General features: G+C 43.9%; 1 protein-coding gene across 1 annotated transcript in view; it reads right to left on the bottom strand.

Annotated features, from left to right (window-relative positions):
- LOC126473754 (proton-coupled folate transporter) overlaps positions 1-23,119 on the bottom strand; it is a 298,864-nt gene that overhangs the window by 24,418 nt on the left and 251,327 nt on the right. The window contains exon 8 of the mRNA XM_050101010.1: positions 1,274-1,357. Coding sequence (XP_049956967.1) covers positions 1,274-1,357 — 84 coding nt within the window. The remainder of the gene's footprint in view (positions 1-1,273; positions 1,358-23,119) is intronic.

The raw sequence follows: 23,119 nt of genomic DNA, 5'->3' as shown, positions 1-23,119 counted from the left end.
ATGAACCACATGTTGTGTCGTGCTTGTAAAGGCACATGTTCTAGTAGCACAGGTGGAGTATCCCGTATGAAATCATGATAACGTGCTCCATTGAGCGTAGGTGGAAGAACATGGGGCCCAACCAAGACATCACTAACAATGCCTGCCCAAACGTTCACAGAAAATCTGTGTTGATGACGTGATTGCACAATTCAACATTACCTTCCTTCAATTGGGCCAACTGGCGGTGAATCGAGGAAGTACAGTACATACTGACGAAACTAAAATGAGCTGTAACATGGAAATTAAGCGTTTCCGGACACATGTTCACATAACATCTTTTCTTTATTTGTGTGTGAGGAATGTTTCCTGAAAGTTTGGCCGTACCTTTTTGTAACACCCTGTATATATATCCGAAAGAACAGACACCACATATAAATAATTAAGGAGAGGGCGGCTAATGATCTCTTCAGTGCGGACGCGCACCAGGCCTGAACTCTTACGGGAATCCTCGAAATGCCGCGAGTAATGAGGACAATGGGCAAGCGGCACTACATTATTAGTGTGTTGACAAGCTGAGAATTTGGGTCTGACGGGAGGAATACTAGGATAGTCCGTGCAGGTGCTCTGACCACTGTGCTCGGATGGCTTAGTGGTCAGAGCATCTGCCTATTGAGCAGGAGATCTGGTTCGAATTCCCGTCCGGCACAAGTTTTCAACTTTCCCCATTCATTTAAATCAATGCTCACTTGCACCCAACGTTTGCAATTCCTTTGTGTCTTAAGAAATTAGTAATTAATATAACTAACACATGAAACACACATGAACAGAATCTACGTAAATCAATGTGCACTGCCGGGGAGGAAACTGGTTCTCAGTCGTCCCGTGCGATAGTTGTAGAGTTCTGAGGAAGACCACTTCCCTCACCAAAAGTGCTGCTCGATCTGCAGTTTACAGACAGACTAAGTTCCCTTCTACACAATTGCAAGTGTAATTGGTGCCCGATTCTCCAGTCATTTTCTCTGCTGTCGTCTCTTTCGCCACTCAGTCACCGAATTAATGTTCGATATGTAGCTCGGTGTGCATGTGGTTCCGGAACACTGTGCTACGAAGCAGTTGATACCTTATCTCATATTACTTACAACTAATGTACTAATGTTTCAGAACTGTTAGCCTGGCACATTCTTTAAATAATACGTAAAGCTACTTGTACATTTACGAGATTGTGAGAGGAAACGCCATCAATCACGCTACTGGCTATTGTACAGTGTAGTAAGGTACCTTGGACACTTACCTCTTTCAGGTAACGGAACCACCTTGGAAGCGATTGAGCGCAGGACAGCAATCACGACGGGACCCAGTCCGGCAATCCCAGCTCCTGTAAAATGCAAAAACATAATGCACTGAGTCATTTGTTCGTTGAGCTCAGTAGGTGCCATCTCGGCAGTGTTTTCAATTCGCTACGCTCCCAGCACACAGCTCACCACTGTTTCTGAGAACCACTCCAGTAATTTCTGAACAATGCAAGTAAGCATCGACTACGCACTTATACTGCAGTCTATGAAAAACGCAACATAACAACATCAATGACATCGACCAGTGATCTAAAATAGCACAATATCCAAAATCTGAAGCTGCTATAAACTACGATAAGAGCCATTATATGCACAAGGTGACATGGAATCAAGGAAACTTTCAGAGTGTTTCCCCAGTGTAAAAATTATTTACATTGTCCTTATCCCTGCAGTAGCAAAATGTTCTAAATATGCGCAGTATGACGCCCTCTTTTTTCTGTGAATAGAGTACAGCTTGTATTTGGGAAATTGTTCAAGTGTTAAGGATCGCTTCTGTGGTATCACCCAGAGACAGTGGTGCCACAGTAAAGTCGGCAACGCTAATCGATAGCACAGACGTTAGCGATGCCTCACTGCATTCTACAGCTACCAATGGGAGGCACTCCAGAAGACCACGCCTCCTGCTCACAAGGGGAGGCCGCCAATTGTGAAATTCAGATTCGATTCATACTGCGCATAAGAAAAGTTCATGGTCAGAGGTGTAATGTGGCAAAGCACCAAGATGCACTTCTCAGCCGTTGTCGAGAAAATCGACAGTTAAAAGAAACCGTTGCGGTGAAATACTCTCTACGATCAATGATTTTCTACAGCGTCGTAGCGCAGCGGTAAGCGCTCGGGTTGGTAACCCGAAGGTCGCCGGATCGAATCTCGCGCCATGCAGTTTTTTTTTATGAATTGCTTATGCATGTTGGTGAAGGCGGATCGCTCTCCAATTGTACCGCCTCCATTTTTCCGTTTTTTTTAACAGGGTGTAGCAAAGCTCTCCCGTCCGCACTGATTTTCGACGATGTTATAAGTTGCGCTAGGGACCGCATCTACCTTCTTTCGAAGTTAGCAGGCAACTACGCTGTTATGCGGCGGCTCGTTTCAGCCCATTCAACATCTGTCCTTCAAGTGTAACGAGCGAGTAACGGAGTTTATATTTCATACATGCCGCAGCAAATTTGTGTTCGTGGGGTCTCTATTCTAAATCGAACGTTTGACTTACGCTATACGTATTCGTTTCGGAATACCGTTTCTACGTCTTCCGTTAACTGTACGTGGTTAACATTATGAAGACAATTAATAACATTTGTGAAACACAACTTTCTTTGCGGAAAACATAATGATGTTCGAAGTCGCCAGTTTTTCCACGACAAACGACTTTCAACAACTTATTATATGCATAATTGTTGCAACTGATTGCTGGGAATTATATATATATATATATATATATATATATATATATATATATATAATTCCATTTGAATCACAAAAAACAAATACTAAAAAAATAGAGGTTGCATGGCACGAGATTCGATCCGCCGACCTTCGGATTACGAGCCCGAGCGCTTACCGCTGCGCCACGACGCCGTAGAAAGTTATTAATCGTCGAGAGTATTTCACCGCAACGGTTTCTTTTAACTGTCGATTTTCTCGACAACGGCTGAGAAGTGCATCTTGGTGCTTTGCCACATTACACCTCTGGCCATGAGCTTTTACTATGCGCAGTATGAATCGAATCTGAATTTCACAATTGGCGGCCTCCCCTTGTCAGTGTAGCAGCGCCCTCACACTGAGGTCAACGTAGTGTCGAGCAGGCAAGAGCTCACCCCAGCTCGTGAACTCAGCTACACCAATCGACATCATAATGTAGGACAGTGTCAGCTGTTAAAGTTTCAGGCGATGAAATGTACTTTCGTAAATGCTACGTTTTGTGCTGCAAGAGAACAGTATGTTACTCAGTGCATCAAGTGATGCTTTAATAGTCAATGATAGTTGTAAATTATCAAGCAATTCTGTGGTAAAGAACTGTGTCAAAATTAAGTAAATCTTTTATTCATTTATGTAATGAAGTGAACTAATGTTTCATGTCTTCTAGTTTGATGAGCTTTCTCCCAGAGCAATCAAAGAAACCACAGTTATGGCTGGATGATAGTAGTTGCGCCAACTCACAACATCCTGTCTAGATCACATATTAGCCCTCTACAGCCCTGTAGTTTCGCAGTTGCGAGGGCTACATATTTATTAGTCGGAAAATGAATTACAGAAACACAAATTAGTATTCCAAGGTCCAAATGTTTGGGATCCCCGCATTAGAGTAGAGAGTGGAATTCGGTTATCAGAAAGGTGTGCGGACATTTGCCACCCCGGAAATTTGCCACGATTTTACCTGCCCCGAAGGGTTGGGTCCCTTGTCTGCCTCCCCCCCCCCCCCCCACCTCCTCCTCCTATATTATGTTTACAGCTGCTCTCATTTCGAAATCTTGAATATTTACTTCGTCTTCTTTGGTGAAGGAATTTCGGAAAACTGCATTTAGTAACACCGCTTTAGTGGCACTGTCATCAGTAACAATACCGTCCCTGTCGCGCAGTAAAGGTACTTACTGAGCGTTTCCGCTGGTTTACTTAACATAGGACCAAAATCTCTTTGGATTTTGCGACACATTTCTAGAGAGAGTTTCGTTGTGGAAACTATTAAATGCATCTCGCATTGAAATCCGCAGCGAATTTCGAGCCTCAGTAAAACTTCGCCAATCTTGGAGATTCTGCGTTCGTCTAAATTATACGTACCTTTTTCGGTGTTCCAGCAGCAGCTTTCTGTCGTGTTTTGTGTACCATAGGGGATCAGTTCCGTCTCTTATTAATTTATTTGGTATGAATCTCTCGAGTGATGTTGATAATATTTTTTTGAAGGCGTGCCACATAAGGTCTTCACTTACATACTGTGGAAGGATTGGAGACTGTCTCATAGAAAGACGTCAAGAAATTTTAGCTGCTTTTATAAATAGATATATTTCGCGTGTAGTTTTGGTGAACTTCTTTGATACGGTATTGACCCTCGCTACGACTGTGTGTTCACTAATCCCTGTATCCGTCGTGATTCTCAGGATTATTTGTGGCTAAGAGGTCAAGTGTGTTTTCGTAACCATTTACAGTTTGAATGGCCTCGTGAACTAATTGTTCAAAATAATTTTAAAAAGACGCATTTAGAACAATTACGGAAGTTGTTTTCTATCTACAATAGGGTCTGAAAATGTATTTTTGTCAACATACGAAAGGTTGACTGAAGTCACTGCCAACTATAATTGTATGAATAGGGTACCTATTTGTGATGAGACTCAAGTTTTCTTTGAACTGCTCAGAAACTGTTTTATCTGAGACCGGGGGACGGTAATAGGAGCCAGTTATTAATTTATTCCGGTTGTCGAATATAACCTCTGTCCATAGTAAGTCACAGGAACTACCTGCTTCAATGTCGCTTGTGAGCTGGAACACACATTACATTATTTTTCCTTGAGTTGTGCTTCTTGTTTCTGTTGTACTTCAGATCATCACAATTACGGCTTTTCCCTGCAAAACCTAGGATGCTCTCTCTGTGACCCTGTAAATACCAGAGATAGACAATGTAGAACAACAACGTACGTTACAAGCATAGCATTCTGTATTACTTCATTTCCTTATTTCTAACATTTTAAAATTCTACGTCAACGTTAGATGACATGTCAATCATAGATGTTCTTATCTCTATTAAGTGAACCTATTTTCAGTCATGTTTTTCAACATTGTCCCACTACACTTTATTAACTAATGTTTGGCCGCAAGGGATATCGGATGTCAGAGAGTAAATTAATATGGAGTATATCGTTCTTCTTTTCAAACATTCACATACCCATGTCTTTGTTCCTTATTGTCTTTTGGGCATGCAGTTGTAGTAATTAAAGTAGGCACAAATGCAGTGATGAAAAATAAATGATTAGCGTACATTCACATTCTCTCTACATCGTTCCTTTTTTGTTGCTCCCATGGCGATGGACTGTTTCTATCGCAATCAGTAAGCGTGAAAGGAAGCTACCGTACAGACAGAGGGATCTATATTTATACTTGGCAGAAGTGATTACATACTGGAATAATCGTCGGTATTGCTTTCATTTCCCAAAAATTTTAAATATTTCGATTTCGGAAAAGAAGCTCTGTATTTCGCCAAGATGTCGATGAAGGAGGTCCCTTACGTACTGGTTGTATCGAGTAAGATGTGGAGACGGCGGTTTGAAAGCCGACAGTAGAAGTTCCAGGAAGGGTGTCCCTTACCTGAGGGATCGCTACTCAAGCTACCTGGCGAAGGGGCAAGTGTGGCAAATGTCCGGCGTGGCAAATGTCCGGCGCGGCAAATGTCCGGCATTTATCAGAAAACATCTTCCACCATGACAGCGTGTGTGTGTGTGGGCAGATTAGAGGGCGCTTAGCGATGAGGTTATGAGTCCTTTCCCCGGCTAAACATGACATGGCATTCGTTAACCTTAGAGGTAAAAATGCATTGGAAAGTATGCTAGATTTGCATCCTGTATGCCTCCAAAACTGCCTGAATAGACGTAGGAAGGCCCGGCGGTACCGACCGACCACCGTTGCATCCTCAGCCAACTGGCGTCATCGGATGTGGATATGCAGGGGCATGGGATTACGACACCGTCCTCCCGGCCATTCTCAGTTCGCGTGACCTGGAGCCACTGCTGCTCATTCACGTAGCTTCTCAAGCGGCATCACGAGACTGAGTACACCCCAGTAGGTTAACACTGCACCGCAGCTCTGACAGTCAGCCACCCAATTGCCAACCAAACCCCATGGTGCTTAACTTTGGTAATCTGACAGGAACCAGAGTATCCACCACGACATGGCCATTGACGTACATCCCCAAACCATCTACAAATTTAAGCATGTCTTCTTCCTTCTACACTATAGAAACACTATAAGTAAAATTTCGTTATTTGATGTGCTTCATGGAGTTACAATTTTAATGGCCAGCACTCCATAATGGTTTTAGTTTCTCTATGTCACAGAAAGTCTGCAGAATAGTTAATTGCTACATACGCTTCTGGGCGTTTGATGCCCTCCTTAAGTTGGCTATTATAAGCGGTCCACTCGCATTAATTTGAGAACGACCTATGTTCGACGTGAACTAGCAATAAACATTCACAGACAATTGCTGGAAGAGAGAGAGAGAGAGAGAGAGGGAGAGAGATAGAGAGACAGACAGACAGAGACAGAAAGAAAGAGAGAGAGCCTTGGGGAGATGTGGGAAACGATGCAGTCGCTGTCATAATGTAGAAATGGAGAGATTTATGTGACATACGAAAGGGCATGATCATAGTCTTTTGGGTCAAGGATGGAAGCATTTCCGAAAGGGCTAAGTTTGTAAACTGTTCGCATGCTGCCATGGTTAAAGCACAACGTGCTTGGCAAAATGGAGCTATCCAAAACCGTCGCCGAGACAACTGGAGTGGACCACGGGCCAGGGATGACAGGGATGAACGACGGCTGTGTAGATGTATACGAGCGAATAGATGTCCAACTGTTGAGTAACTGACCGCCCAAATAAACCAAGAGGCTACCAACGGTGTTTCCTCAACGGTCGTTCAGCAAACGTATCGTGTGTATGGGCCTCTGCAGCATGCGCCTGGTTCATGCACCCATGTTCATCAGCAACGAAGACTGCTCTTTGCTTGCGTGGTGCAGGTTGCAAACCGGAGTCCGTAGTAACGAGCAGCCCTTAGTGGCTCGCCATCACAGTTTCCTTTATCTTAAATACTTTTGTCACTAATGACCTTTTGGCATATTTATTATTTTATAAAAGACATACAATTACTGCCAGTCTTTGACGACGATTCCGTACGTATACTCTATCATACGTTCTTAGTCATAATTCTGTGACAACGTTATCGAATATAGACCATTCTTTGTTTTAAATTCTGAAGAAGACACTCCTAGCAGTGTCGAAACCAGGTTAATTTGTTAAAAATAGTGACCGAGGGCTGAATTTTTTTCAGTTGCGAAGTTAGCAGTATCAGCCCAGTTTCGACAGCATCCACTATGGATAAAATTCATATCAGTATGATGTTGCATCCCCTGTGGCAGCGATGCATGCACTGATTCAGTTGGAAAAGGTGCCGTCAAGCTGGCCCACAACTGCTGTAAATGGTCTTTGGTTTCCTTGATACAGACACAGGCATGGAGTTCACGTCCGAGATCGTACACACGCATGTTCTATCTGCGACAGATATGGGGATCTTGCTGGCTACAGGAGTACCTCATACTCACGAATACAGTTCGTAGAAACAGGTGCCAAGAATGGACGAGCATTCTTCTCTTCAAAAAATGGAACCCGCGAAAATGCCACATAAGAGATAACACATGAGGACGTAGCATATCAGTGACATACTGCTTTGCCCTAGCAGCGGTGACCAGAAGTCAGCCGGCCGAAGTGGCAGTGCGGTTCTAGGCGCTGCAGTCTGGAACCGTGAGACCGCTACAGTCGCAGGTTCGAATCCTGCCTCGGGCATGGATGTGTGTGATGTCCTTAGGTTAGTTAGGTTTAACTAGTTCTAAGTTCTAGGGGACTAATGACCTCAGAAGTTGAGTCCCATAGTGCTCAGAGCCGTTTGAACCAGAAGTCACCTCCAATGGCTCTCCACACCATGAAGCCAGGACTTATGCTGCTGTGCCTTTCCAAAACACTGGATAGGGACCCCTCTCCAGGTCGCCGCCATATTTCCCAACGACGGTCATGTGGGGTAGTGCAGAATTGTGATTCTTCACTGAATACAGTCCGACACCATTGATCAACAGTCCTTACTTCCCTCTTACAGTATCATGCCAAGTGCATGGGGTGGTAATTCCCTAGTACAGTTGCTGTTAGCATCAGACCAATGGTGTAGGATGATACAGAAAGTTGCAGGAAGTCAGTTACGTCTTCTTGGATGGCAGGGGCGGATGTGAAGTCGTCACGGTGTATTTCTACATCTACATCTATATGGATATTCTGAAAATGACTTTCGAGTGCCTGGCAGAGGGTTCATCGAACCACCTTCACAATTCTCTATTATTCCAATCTCGTATAGCGCGTGGAAAGAATGAACACCTATATCTTTCTGTACGAGCTCTGATTTCACTTATTTTATCGTGGTGATCGTTCCTCCCTATGTAGGTCGGTGTCAACAAAATATTTTCGTATTCGGAGGAGAAGGTTGGTCATTGGAATTTCGTGAGAATATACTGTCGCAACGAAGAACGTCTTTCTTTTAATGATTTCCAGCCCAAATCCTGTATCATTTCTTTGACACTCTCTCCCACATTTCGCGATAATAGAAAACGTACTGCCCTTCTTTGAACTTTTTTGATGCACTCCGTCATTCCTACCTGGTAAGGACCCCACACCGCGCAGCAGTATTCTAATAGAGGACGGAAAAGCGTAATGTAGGCAGTCTCCTTAGTACGTATGTTACAATTTTTAAGTGTCCTGCCAATAAAACGCAGTCTTTGGTTAGCCTTCCCCACAACATTTTCTATGTGCGCCTTTCAATTTAAGTTGTTCGTAATTGTAATACCTAGGTATTTAATTGAATTTACGGCTTTTAGATTAGACTGATTTATCGTGTAACCAAAGTTTAACGAATTCCTTTTAGCTCCCATGTGGATGACATCACACTTTTCGTTATTTAGGGTCAATGGCCGCTTCTTCCACCATTCAGATATCTTTTCTAAATCGTTTTTCAGTTTGTTTTGATCTTCTGATGATTTTATTAGTCGATAAAAGACAGCGTCATCTGCAAACAACCTAAGACGGCTGCTCAGATTTTCTCCAAAATCGTTTATATAGATAAGGAACAGCAAAGGGCCTATAACACTACCTTGGGGAACGCCAGAAATCACTTCTGTTTTACTCGATGACTTTCCGTCAATTACTACGAAGTGTGACCTCTCTGACAAGAAATCCAGTCACATAACTGAGACGATATTCCATAAGCACGCAATTTCACTACGAGCCGCTTGTGTGGTACAGTGTCAAAAGCCTTCCGGAAATCCAGAAACACTGAATCGATCCGAAATCCCTTGTCTATAGCACTCAACACTTCATGTGAATAAAGACCTAGCTGTGTTTCACAGGAACGATGCTTTGTAACTTTCTAAACCCATGTTGACTGTGTGTCAATAGACCGCTTTCTGCGTGGTAATTCATAATGCTTGAACACAATATATGTTCTAGAATCTTGCTGCATATCGACGTTAACGATATCGGCCTGTAATTTGGTGGATTAATCCTACTACCTTTCTTGAATATTGGTGTAACCTGTACAACTTTCCAGTCTTTGGATACGGAGCATTCGTCGAGCGAACAGTTATATATGATTGCTAAGTATGGGGCTACTGAATCAGCATGCCACGAAAGTAACCTAACTGATATACAGTCTGGACCAGAAGACTTGCTTTTATTAAGTTGCTTCACTACTCCGAGGATATTTACTTCTACGTTACTCATGTTGGCAGCTGTTCTCGATTCGAGTTCTGGAATGTTTACTTCGTCTTCTTTTGTGAAGGCATTTCGGAAGACTGTGTTTAGTAACTCTGCTTTGGCATCATTGTCTTCAATAGCATCTCCATTGCTATCGTGCAGAGAAGGCATTGGTTGTTTCTTGCCGCTAAGATACTTCACATACGACCAGTATCTCTTTGGATTTTCTGCCAGGTTTCGAGACAAAGTTTCTTACTTGGTATACAATATGACACTCCTCCACTGCGGTGGTCAGATGTGGTCGACTGGAACCTCAACGACGAGTAGGCGTTCCCCACGTTTCGATGCAGTACAACCTCATGTCACTGCCACGTTCGAATGATCCACAAGTATGGATACTGCGCGATTTGATCAGCTGACCAAACTGAGACCCACAGTGAGGATCCCTTCAAACTCTGTCAAAAACTGATAATGCTGTCTCAGATGAGTACGCAAGATCTGTGTGTCCTTCGTAGTGATCACTCTACATCTGATGCTGTTCACACCCGTACATACCCCACCAGAACTGGTAACAACACTAAATCAAACAAGGCTAAAGCACTCTGATGGCCATTCTGCCTGTAAAGAGACAATTGCAGTTTTAACCATTTCAGGAAATGCACATTTACCGAGTCGCACTGACTTCGGACCATGTCTTCTTGGTGTTTCGCTTCTTTTCAGGCATTGTATTCTAATTGAATCTGGCCAATGCATCTGCACGATTGTCACGAATGTATTGCTTACATGCACTGTTTCGCGCTAGAGTTGTTTGTATAATATCATTATATCGATCTATCAATACTTTTTCCAAAATATATAGATAGGTACCGGCGATATGCTCCTCGATATATCGATATCAACACTGCTGTATCGAGTGCCAAAATTTTTATTTTATATTATATTTCTTTCACAATTTCCGGTACATATTTGAAGTGGTTATTTTGAGATTGTAGTAGAACATAATTTTATTTTCACTGTGCGATGGAGTCTTACTACTTTTTGAGCTTTCATCACGTCCAACCTTTCTCTTTGACCATGTGAAGCAAGTATCAAGTATATGTGGCGCAAAAGAAGAAGTTCGATTGCACTGGGAGGGGGGGGGGGGGGGGCGGTGTGGATGGAATAACAAGTTTTCCGATGTAAAGAAATAGCTCACCAGTGGCGTTAAAAAACAAAAGTTTAACGCATCTAGTGTTCTATTTCTTCTTATCGGCATTCTTCAGAAACAGATGCTGATAATGATAAACAATAATCTGAATAACAATATTTGTCATTGTGGTGGGAGGGGACGTGTAAGGCGAAATGCTGGCGTAATTGGCGTTTGTTCCTGTCAACAGAAAATACAACGTTCAGCTTCACCATGCCAGTTTTGACATTACAACTGTTAGGTCGCTGGCGTTGGAGGGAAAAAAAAAGGGAAGTCGCCATGAAGTGTTCTGGTTAAATCCGATATGTTATGTTAGACTTGTTACCAGTAGGTTCGATCCCCATGCGAGTATTACGAAGAAGATGATTAGAACTAGTACGAGGTACCTTCCGCCACCAGTCAGTCTAGAAACAATAAAGACTATAGACTTGACTCTCATTTTGTCGTTTCCGATTATTTTAATGTGTCTCATTCCTGTCGCAACACCTGGCTCTGATCCTTTGCAGTATTTAGAAAAAATAATAAGTCATATTAGCGCCAAATCTGGGTGAAACTGCTGTAGCCATTCCACGTCAATATGCAACAAAAAATGGCTCTGAGCACTATGGGACTCAGCTGCTGAGGTCATTAGTCCCCTAGAACTTAGAACTAGTTAAACCTAACTAACCTAAGGACATCACAAACATCCATGCCCGAGGCAGGATTCGAACCTGCGATCGTAGCGGGCTTGCGGTTCCAGACTGCAGCGCCTTTAACCGCACGGCCACTTCGGCCGGCAATATGCAACATGCTTGTCAACAATTTCCCACTCTAAAACAACAAAAAGGGAGGCTGCGTGTATCCTACCGCCAAGGTACTTTTTGCTTGACAGTAGGCCGTATGTGTGCTGTTTGTTTGAAATAGCTCCTTGTATTCCAGTGTTATGCAAACATATCGTCCTCATTCCTCCTCAATTCAACCCCTTTCTTTGGAGTTCACGGGCTGTCCTAGCCCCGTAATATTTTTTCCAGATATTTGTACTATGTTTGGTTGAAATTTCTCTGCGCCTTTGCTACATGCGTATACAGGGCGTCTCAAGAGAAAATTGATATTTGATGTGTCAAAATAAAAGAGACATTGAAGTCTATCGACAAAATCTTTATTTAATATTGAAATATGAAAATGCAAACCAGCACGTCCACGGCAATCGTCCATACGACGAACAAAATTTTGCATGACAGCTCGGCATGTAGACACTGGGATGGCTGCCCCGAACTCCCAGTATAGACGCAGTGAACCTGTGTGCTGTCGTTTTGTCTTGCTGAAACCATGTTCTTCGGTTATAACCAGGAAAGTTTTGCAATTCAGGCTCGACAAAGTCGTTTAACATCGCCACACAACGTTCCGAATTCACTATATTTTCACGACGGCGCTCGTCCTCGAAAAAAGTAGGGGCCAATTATTTCTCGAGCCGAGGTCGCAGCCCACACAGTTACCTTTGCTGAATAAATGGGTTTCTCATGCTCCTGTTTACAATTCGTTGCACTCCAGTAGAGAAAATTATGCTTATTGACGTGACCATTCAGGTGAAAATGAGCCTCGTCAGAAAACAAGATGTTGTTAAATAAGGGCAGTCAAACATTAACACGAAATGCAGCCTATGCCTGGCATCCTGAGGCTTTACTTCTTGAATCAAATGGATTTTTGAAGACTGTAGTTCAAGGTCTTTTTGCGAATTCGGTGCACTGTTGCTTTACGCACATTTAAAGAAGCTGCCCCCCCCCCCCCCCCCCCACCACTCTCCTCCGATTTGTTGCGGATGCGCAGAATGCTCTTCAAACATAAACTTTCTTTTCAGACACAGTTTATATCACCACTATCTCACCTGCACACCCCAGCAAATATGTGTCTCAAATTTGGTCCTCCTATCACACACTTAAATTACGTGTCTATAGTGCGAGAGGACTCCCTGATCTCCCCTTATTTGCGCATAAAACATAAAATAAGGTATTTGACACATGAACCATCTTCATTCTAACAAGTAAAAAGGTACTGAATCCGTTACGGCCATTATGGAGCTTGCCGGGCTGAGAGATGCGTCGGCTCGCCGCGGAGACTCCAAGCCACCTGCTCGTACATCTCACGGCGGCGATTGATCGACCAACAACAGGCCGACACGGCAATCGAATTCTCGCAATTTTTTGTATTTATGGAACGTGAAGTTCAGGAGTCAAATATACCTCTCCCAAAGTAGTTCGATGCGACTCTCAAAAATTCTCGAGGAAACCGACTTGAAGCTTTCCAATCTTTTTTAATAATGTGTTAAAATAAGGTACATATTTTTCGATAAGCAGAGTGCCTCATTGGTTCGATTACAGTTGGCGTTTTTTCTAAGAGCACTTCTGTGAAGAGTAGAATAAATAAAGTGCACGAAATAGGAAATCACTAAATCGAGTCTCATTTCGGTCGTTATTTTATTCGCTTTTTTTCTTTCAGTTCTTGTACCTACATCATTTAAATATAAAATTCATCAAATGTATGCTAATTACAACATTTAATTGTCATTTATATGAAAAATGCATGTCTTCCCATTTCAAATTACACTGTCCAGCCGGAACATTATGACCACCGACCTCATGTCGATATAAACTCATCCAGGCGATAGCAGTCAACTGGCGAGGAAGCGTGCTCCCCGTGTGTAGAATGGGGAAGGCGCGCGATCTATCTGAGTTTGATCGAGGGCAGACTGTGACGGCCTTGAGGCTCGGCACGAGCACTTCGGAAACTGCACGACTCGTTGGGATTCGAGGAGTGCTGTGGTGAGTGTCTTCAGCACGTGGTGAAACAAAGGTGAAACCATGTCCAGAGGTCGTGGGGTTGGGTGGCCACCCCTCATAACAGACGTCAGACATCGTGCGCTCGGCAGACTGCTAAAACAGGACAGGCGGCGAACAGTGGCGGAATTAACATAAACACTCATAACGACGAGCATCCCAACCGATGACCCATATATGTGCCAATGTTAACACCACGACATCGGCAACTACGACTGAATTTAGCACAGGACAGTTGGCACTGGGAGTTGGCGCAGTGGCAGAGTGGTGCACGGTCTGATGAATGCCGATACCTTCTTCATCATGACGTTGGGAGGGCGCGACTGCTTTGTCTTCAAGGGGAACAGCTCCGTGATGCCTGTACTGAGGGACAGAGACAACCTGGCGGCAGCTCCGTTATGGTTGGTTGGTTGGTTTGGGGAAGGAGACCAGACAGCGTGGTCATCGGTCTCATCGGATTAGGGAAGGATGGGGAAGGAAGTCGGCCGTGCCCTTTCAGAGGAACAATCCCGGCATTTGCCTGGAGTGATTTAGGGAAATCATGGAAAACCTAAATCAGGATGGCCGGACGCGGGATTGAACCGTCGTCCTCCCGAATGCGAGTCCAGTGTCTAACCACTGCGCCACCTCGCTCGGTGCTCCGTTATGCTGTGGGGCACATTCACATGGGAATCCATGGGTCCAGTGGAGCTCCTGCAAGGCACCATGACGGCCAAAGAGTATCGTTTACTGGTTGCAGACCACGTACGCCCTTTCATGACGATCGTACTTCCTGACAGCAGTGACAGTGTGTGATGTCCTTAGGTTAGTTAGGTTTAAGTAGTTCTACGTTCTAGGTTGCTGATGGCCAGGACTGTGATGGAGTGGCTCCAGGAACACAGTGGCGAGTGCCAGTAGATGTGCTAGGCCCCCAACTCGCCAGATCTGTAACCGATCGAACACATCTGGGATGTGACTGAACGTGGCGTCAGAGCTCGTCGCCCCCCCACCCCCCGCCCCTCTCCTGAATTTACGGGAATTAAGTGACTTGTGTGTCCATATGTGGTGCCAACTCCCTCCAGCGACCTACCAAGGCCTTATTGTTTCCATGCCACGAAGTACCATCGCCGCTGTTATCCGTGCCAAATACCGGCTATTAGGTAGATGGTCATGATGTTCTGGATAATCAGTATATACTGATAAGCCAAAACATTATGACCACTGCCCGAGCCGACCGGGGTGGCCGAGCGTTTCTAGGCGCTACAGTCTGGAGCTCAGGTGACCGCTACGGTCGCAGGTTCGAATCCTGCCTCGGGCACGGGTATGTGTGATGTCCTTAGGTTAGTTAGGTTTAAGTAGTTCTAAGTTCTAGGGGACTGATGACCTCAGAAGTTAAGTCCCATAGTGCTCAGAGCCATTTGAACCATTTTGAACCACTGCCCGACAGGACATTGGATGCCGCTGGATGATCACCCTAGACACTGACACTGACGGGGGTCACCCTTGCAACGATATTGACTGTAAATGGGGAAATTCGTTGAGATAAGCGTCTTTGATAAAGGGCAGATTATCATTATTATGCAGAGCCTGTGAACGAGTGTCTCGAAAACGGAGAAGTTGGTCGAATGTTCACGTGCTACTGTCGTAAACATCTATGGAGGTAGAAGGAGAGTGAATTTACCACTAGGCGCCAATTGGTTGGATGACCACGACTCTTCACACAATATGGGGATCGGATGCTTGTCAGTTCTGTAAAGTAGGTTTGAAGGCGATGTGTGGCATCTCTGCCGGAAGAACACAATGCTCGTGCATACACAAGTGTTTCGGAGGAAACTGGCCATCGTACATTGTTGAAGATGGAGCTCCACAGCAAATCACCCCTACATGTTCACATGATGACCCAACGAAATTGTCAAATTCGATTTCAGCAGGCACGGGACCATCGCTGGTCGTCTCCACAAAGGCCGCCATCAAGATGAACGACGGCCCGAAACTTGCAGCGCGCCGCGGACACAAGGGATGGGAGCGGTATTGTGCTATGGGACCTGTGGTAGCAAACGAAGACACGTTGACAGCTGCGAACCTCGTCTATCCCTTCATCCTTGATGTCTTCCCCACTGGTGATGTCATCTTTCAGCAGTGTAACTGTCCGTGTCTCGGAGCCAGAACCGTGCTACAGTGGTTGATGTCTCGCCGACCAAATTCGCCTGATGTAAATCCTATAGCACCCATCTGGGTCACTATAGGGTGCCATCACCGCAGATAAGCGACCCGTTATTTGTGGGAATTACATGACCTGTGCGTAGACATCTAATGCCACATACCTCGACAAACCAATCAACAAACTGCTCCACAAACCTATCAACAAACTGTTGGATCCCTGATACTCACAATCAGCGACGTATTTCGTTCCAAAGACGGACAAACAAGCTGTTAAGCAGGTGAGATCTTAACTTTTCCCGGCGAATTGATTGTTCAAATAACTTACGGGTATGCTGCCGAGTGACGTCGTCGACCACCGCGGTAGTCGATGACGCCACCCGGCAGCAAACCCGTAAGTTATTTGAGTATTAAGCAGGTGCTCATAATATTTTGGCTCATCAGTGTATATACTGCTCAGAAAAATCCAGCTTTCGATGCAAATAAAAATTCATAACTATAGAACTTTTATAAAAAATCGATAATAAAGACTGTATAATTAAAAAATTAATTTTTTTGTATTTTCCAAGTCAAGCGAATGCTCATAGAACATGCACCTTTGTTAAAAAGTTGATAACACCACGATTCGGACCCAGGTCTCCCCAAGCGTTAAAAGAGTATTGTTCCACACAGCCATATTGCTTATCGAAAGAAAACCACCTTAATTTAGCATATTAAAAATGGATGAAAAACTTCAAATTCGATTTTCCCAAGTGTTTTTGGGAGTTGCATCGAATTGCTTTAGCAGAGGTGTACTTGAGTTATGACCTTCACGACCTACAAATATTAAAATTTATAAAAAGTCAATTGCAATGTGGCCTCTTGTAAGACATATGAGTGTCCTCTCGCTGCAGTGCCTCGGAAAAATCTGCATGTCCTGAACAAAAGAACGCATTGTTGTCTTTGTGGTCTGTAGTCTGAAGACTGGTTTGATGCAGCTCTCGGTACTACTCTATCCTGTGCAAACGTCTTCATCTCCAAATAACTGCTGCTATCTACATCGATTCGAACCTGCTTACTGAATTCATATATTCATATCTTGATCTCCTCCTATAATTACCTCCCCCCCCCCTCTCCCCTTGGGCCCCCACACACAAATTTCCCTCCGTTAGCGAATTAACGATTTCATCATGCCTTAAGATGTATCCTGTCAACCGAGGCCTTCTTTTAGTCAAGTTGTCTCAAACATTTCTTTTTTCCCTGATCAGATTCAGTACTTCCTCACTCGATCTACTGATCCTTCTGCAGCACCACATTTCAAAAATTTCTCTTCTCTTCTTATCTGAACTTTTTATAGTCCACGTTTCACTTCTGTACGAGGCTACACTCCATACAAATAATTACATAAAATACTTCCTAACACAAAAATACATGTTAGAGCTTAACAAATTCCACTTTTTCAGAAATGCTCTTCGTGCTACAGGCAGTATGCATTTTATACCCCCTCTGTTTCAGCCATCACTAGTTACTTGACTGCTCAAAAAGCAAAATACATCTACTACATTTAATGTCTTATTTCCTAATCTAATTACTTCAGCATCACAAGTAGATGCACACAAATACAACTGCAAAGCTCCCAAGAGGGAACAAGTTATACAGGACAGACTGACCTGCCGAGTTACAAAGACTGCGCTTGATGACACTAAACGTGGCAAAAGGAAGTGAGAGAACTCTACAACATTCACTCATCAGTTCTTATACATATATAGATTAATTGTCGAAGCACCATGGGGGTGGAGTACTTATGCTCACCTTTTCACAATATTGTAATCTGGTTGATTACTTTATATTTTAAAAACCCGAATAGTACATTTATTGTGCTGAATAAATACTTCTACAGATTCCATAAATGTTTTAAATTTTTCAGCTAAACCTAACACAAAAATTTAACTCTTAGTAGTGAATATGACTCTCTCCAGAGAATGTCATATTCAATATTTTCAGGTTCAGGTTCTCACTTAAGCATCAACATGTCTTTAAAAAGTATGTTGTGATAAAAATCAGCACCAATCAACAAAATCTATAGTGATTTCTGGCGTTCCCCAATGTAGTGTTATATGCCCTTTGATATTCCTTATCTATATAAACGCTTTTGGAGATAATCTGAGTAGCCGCCTTCGGTTGTTTGTAGATGACGCCATCGTTTATCGACTAATAAAATCATCAGAAGATCAAAACAAACTGCAAAACGATTTAGAAAAGATATCTGAGTGGTTCGAAAAGTGGCAGTTCACCCTAAATAACGAAAAGTGTGAGGTCGTCCACATGAGTGCTAGAAGGAACTCGTTAAACTTCGGTTACACGATAAATCAGTCTAATTTAAAAGCCGTAAATTCAACTAAATACCTAGGTATTACATTTACGAACAACTTAAATTGGAAGGAACACACAGAAAATGTTGTGGCGAAGGCTAACCAAAGACTGCGTTTTATTGGCAGGACACTTAGAAAATGTAACAGACCTACTAAGGAGACTGCCTGCACTATGCTTGTCCGTCCTCTTTTAGAATACTGCTGCGCGGTGTGGGATCCTTACCAGATAGCACTGACGGAGTACATTGAAAAAGTTCAAAGAAAGGCAGCACGCTTTGTATTATCACGAACTATGGGAGAGACTTTCACAGAAATGATACAACAGGATTTGGGTTGGAAATCGCTAAAAGAAAGACGTTTTTCGTTGCGACGGGAACTTCTCACGAAATTACAATCACCAACTTTCCCCTCCGAATACGAAAATATTTTGTTGACACCGACCTACTCGTACATATGGAGGAACGATCACCACGATAAAATAGATGAAATCAGAGCTCGTACAGAAAGATACAGGTGTTCATTATTTCCGAGCGCTATACGTGGTTGGTATAATAAAGAATTGTGAAGGTAGTTCGATGAACCCTCTGCCAGGCACTTGAATTTGATTCGCAGAGTATCCATGTAGACGTAGATGTAGATCTGTGGCATCTCTGCCCATAGAGCACAATGCTGGTGCACGCACAAATATTTGGGATCACATCTTCATCGTACATTGTTGAAGACGGAGTTCCGCAGCAAATCATCCCTGCATCTTCAAATATTGACATAACGACATAGCCAGTTACCATTGCAGTGGGCACGTGACCATCAAGATGGACCGTCGATTAATGGAAACGTCTCGGCTCTTCGAGTGAATCACATTTTTGCTGCAATAGGTCGATGATCGTCTCAACCAACGCCGTCATCCAGATGAACAGTGGCTCGAAAAGATCAGCCCGCCACAGACGCAGGCTGATAGGAGCAGTATTGCCCTATGGGAGGCATTATCCCGCGCTTGCGTGGACTTGCGATAGTAATCGAAGAGCCGGCCGCGGTGGTCTAGCGGTTCTAGGCGCTCAGTCCGGAGCCGCGCGACTGCTACGGTCGCAGGTTCGAATCCTGCCTCGGGCATGGATGTGTGTGATGTCCTTAGGTTAGTTAGGTTTAAGTAGTTCTAAGTTCTAGGGGACTGATGACCATAGATGTTAAGTCCCATAGTGCTCAGAGCCATTTGAACCATTTAGTAATCGAAGACACGCTGACAGTTGCGAACCACCTAGATCTCTTCATTCTTGATGTCTTCGCCGACGGCAATGTCATCTTTCAGCAGAACAATTGTCCGTGTCTCGGAGCCAGAACCGTGCTACAGTGGTTTGAGGATATAAATAGTGAATGTGGCCTCTTGTAAGACATATGAGTGTCCTCTCGCTGCAGTGTCTCGGAACAATCTGCATGTCCTGAACAAAAGGACAAATTGTTTTCTTTGTGGTCTGTAGCCTGAAGACTGGTTTGATACAGCTCTCGGCACTACTCTATCTTGTGCAAACGTCTTCATCTCCAAATAACTGCTGCTATTTACATCGATTCGAACCTGCTTACTGAATTCATATCTTGGTCTCCTTCTATAATAACCTCCCCCCCCCCCCCCTCTCCTTGGGCCCCCACACACATATTCCCTCCGTTAGCGAATTAAAGATTTCATCATGCCTTAGGATGTATCCTGTCAACCGAGGCCTTCTTTTAGTCAAGTTGTCTCAAACATTTCTTTTTTCCTTGATCGGATACAGTACTTCCTCACTCGATATACAGATCCTTCTGCAGCACCACATTTCAAAAATTTCTCTTCTCTTCTTATCTGAACTTTTTATAGTCCACGTTTCACTTCTGTACGAGGCTATACTCCATACAAATAATTACATAAAATACTTCCTAACACAAAAATACATGTTGGAGCTTAACAAATTCCACTTTTTCAGAAATGCTCTCCGTGCTATAGGCAGTATGCATTTTATACCCTCTCTGTTTCAGCCATCACTAGTTACTTGACTGCTCAAAAAGCAAAATACATCTACTACATTTAATGTCTTATTTCCTAATCTAATTACTTCAGCATCACAAATAGATGCACACAAATACAACTGCAAAGTTCCCAAGAGGGAACAAGTTATACAGGACAGACTGACCTGCCGAGTTACAAAGACTGCGCTTGATGACACTAAACGTGGCAAAAGGAAGTGAGAGAACTCTACAACATTCACTCATCAGTTCTTATACATATATAGATTAATTGTCGAAGCACCATGGGGGTGGAGTACTTATGCTCACCTTTTCACAATATTGTAATCTGGTTGATTACTTTATATTTTAAAAATCTGAATAGTACATTTATTGTGCTGATTAAATACTTCTACAGATTCCATAAATGTTTTAAATTTTTCATCTAAACCTAACACAAAAATTTAACTCTTAGTAGTGAATGTGACTCTCTCCAGAGAAAGTCATATTCAATATTTTCAGGTTCAGGTTCTCACTTAAGCATCAACATGTCTTTAAAAAGTATGTTGTGAATAAAAATCAGCAACAATAAACAAAATCTGCATTTTTTTTAGAATAGGCATAAAGTACACTCCCACCTCCCACCGGTAGTACACATTACTCGAAGTGTGTTGATATAGCGAACAGTTTGTTAAAATATATTTTCAGGTTCAGGACCCTAGTTACACATCAATATAGCTTTGAAATGTATGTTGTTAATAAACGATGAACTTTAGTAAAACCGACAAAGTGCAGGTACGGATTTCAGACTGGAAATCGGGGAAGCAGGTCCTACGAACTTGTGTCCGGAAATGGACGGTGTGTGTGCAACAACAACAAATCGTCCCGAAACACAGTACAGAGTTGCATCGCATCCAAGCCACAACAAATTTCCAAAGTCATCTCCATATGATGAAATGAAGCGTTCACACGTCGCATCACGGATTCCCGAACTTTTTGCATGTTCTGGGCTCTCTCCAAATAGCGTCACAGGCGTCGTGGACATGCAGATGAAGAGTCTGCACATGATGAACTGGCTGAGTACACACAACGCTTTTCAGATGGCTCCAGAGGTAAAAATCCAGCGGGTTTAACTACGGGGGTCTAGCATGTGATGGGACAGGCCTCTGTGTTCATATCCATCGTCGAGGGAAGATGTCGTTAAGGTATCGGTGAACTGTAATGCAGAAGTGGTGTGGTGCTCCGTCATGCAGCATCCACATTATCTGTCGTACTGCCAAAGGCACATTCTCAGGCAGCCCAGGCAGAGTAAATCACAGGTAGTCCATGTTACTCCATTGAGATGTTGTGGAATAATAACCGGTCCAAGTAAGCGGTCGTCAAGAATCCCTGTCCAAACATTGAGGCCAAACCGAAGCTGATGAGACGCCTCAACAGTTCCCCGAGAACTGTCTGTCATACAGACTAATGAAGCCAGTTGTGGTAAAGGTTGCTTCATCTATAAAGACGACTGACAACAAAAATCCCATAAGTATAAATGGAAATGTCGTGTGGCTAGGGCCTCCCGTCGGGTAGACCGTTCGCCTGGTGCAGGTCTTTCGATTTGACGCCACTTCGGCGACCTGCGTGTCGATGGGGATGAAATGATGATGATTAGGACAGCACAACACCCAGTCCCTGAGCGGAGAAAATTTCCGACCCAGCCGGGAATTGAACCCCGGCCCTTAGGATTAACAGTCTGCCACGCTGACCACTCAGCTCCCATAAGTGTGACAGCTTCGTACAAAAACCGTCGGCAAAATCCTTCCAATAGGAAGAAACCCGCTCCTGATAATCGTAGCACTCGTTGCAGGCGATAGGGATAGTAGTGGTTGTCATGCAGGATACACATAATCGTACTTTGGCTTACACCTGCAGGTTGTAGTAGTGTCTGTCTCAACATCCTGTAGAACACGGTCCTCCAAATAGTGTGTACACACAGTCCACAGTGCGCCACCTCCCTGCACGTTCTCTATCTGTAAGGACCCATGATCACAAAAATGCCCAAAGAGGGTTTGAAATGTGTGATGCGGTTGTTGCCTGTGAGGAGATCTGTTTGGCAATAGCTGTGCCACCTCTCTACTGTTTCCATATGTTTGGTCGTACACAAACACCATCTCGGCTTGTTCCCGACGTATCGACAATTCTGCTTACACTACGCTGTGTCAATCACACGGCCTGCAGCACACAAGGAACACATGACATGTGTCCAGAGGAATTTTCATTCGTCAGCGCCATCTACAGTGGCAGCGAAGCATTTGAGGACACATGTTCACGGAACCTTTTTTCCGCCACTCCGAATCAGGAATGTGTTTCTTCCTGACGGAGGACAACCCTATTCCCGCATTACAGTGAGCCGATACCTCAATAACAGAACCGAGCGAGGTGGCGCAGTGGTTAGCACACCGGACTCGCATTCGGGAGGACGACGCTTCAATCCCGCGTCCGACCGTCCTCATTTAGGTTTTCCATGATTTCCCTAAATGGCTCCACACAAATGCCGGGATGGCTCCTTTGAAAGGGCACCGCCGACTTCCTTCCCCATCCTTCCCTAATCCGATCAGGCCGATGACCTCGCTGTCTGGTCTCCTCCCCCAAACAACCCAACCAAACCCTCAACAAAATCTCCTCCAGATGCTGCATAGGACACGGAGGACCTGTAGAATAGCCTGTTAGATCACAGACTTAAACCCTTCGGGGGCACTTGAAAATCGTTGTTTATGCTCAACCAGTTAGTGATGTGCACACCCTTCAACACCATGTTCACCACAACTGTGACACTGCCAGAATGAGATTCT

Source organism: Schistocerca serialis, chromosome 4 (assembly GCF_023864345.2).
Source record: "Schistocerca serialis cubense isolate TAMUIC-IGC-003099 chromosome 4, iqSchSeri2.2, whole genome shotgun sequence".
NCBI classification, from domain to species: domain Eukaryota; kingdom Metazoa; phylum Arthropoda; class Insecta; order Orthoptera; family Acrididae; genus Schistocerca; species Schistocerca serialis.
The sequence above is the reverse complement of the archived record's forward strand: the minus strand, read 5'-3'. Positions and strand labels throughout refer to the sequence as shown.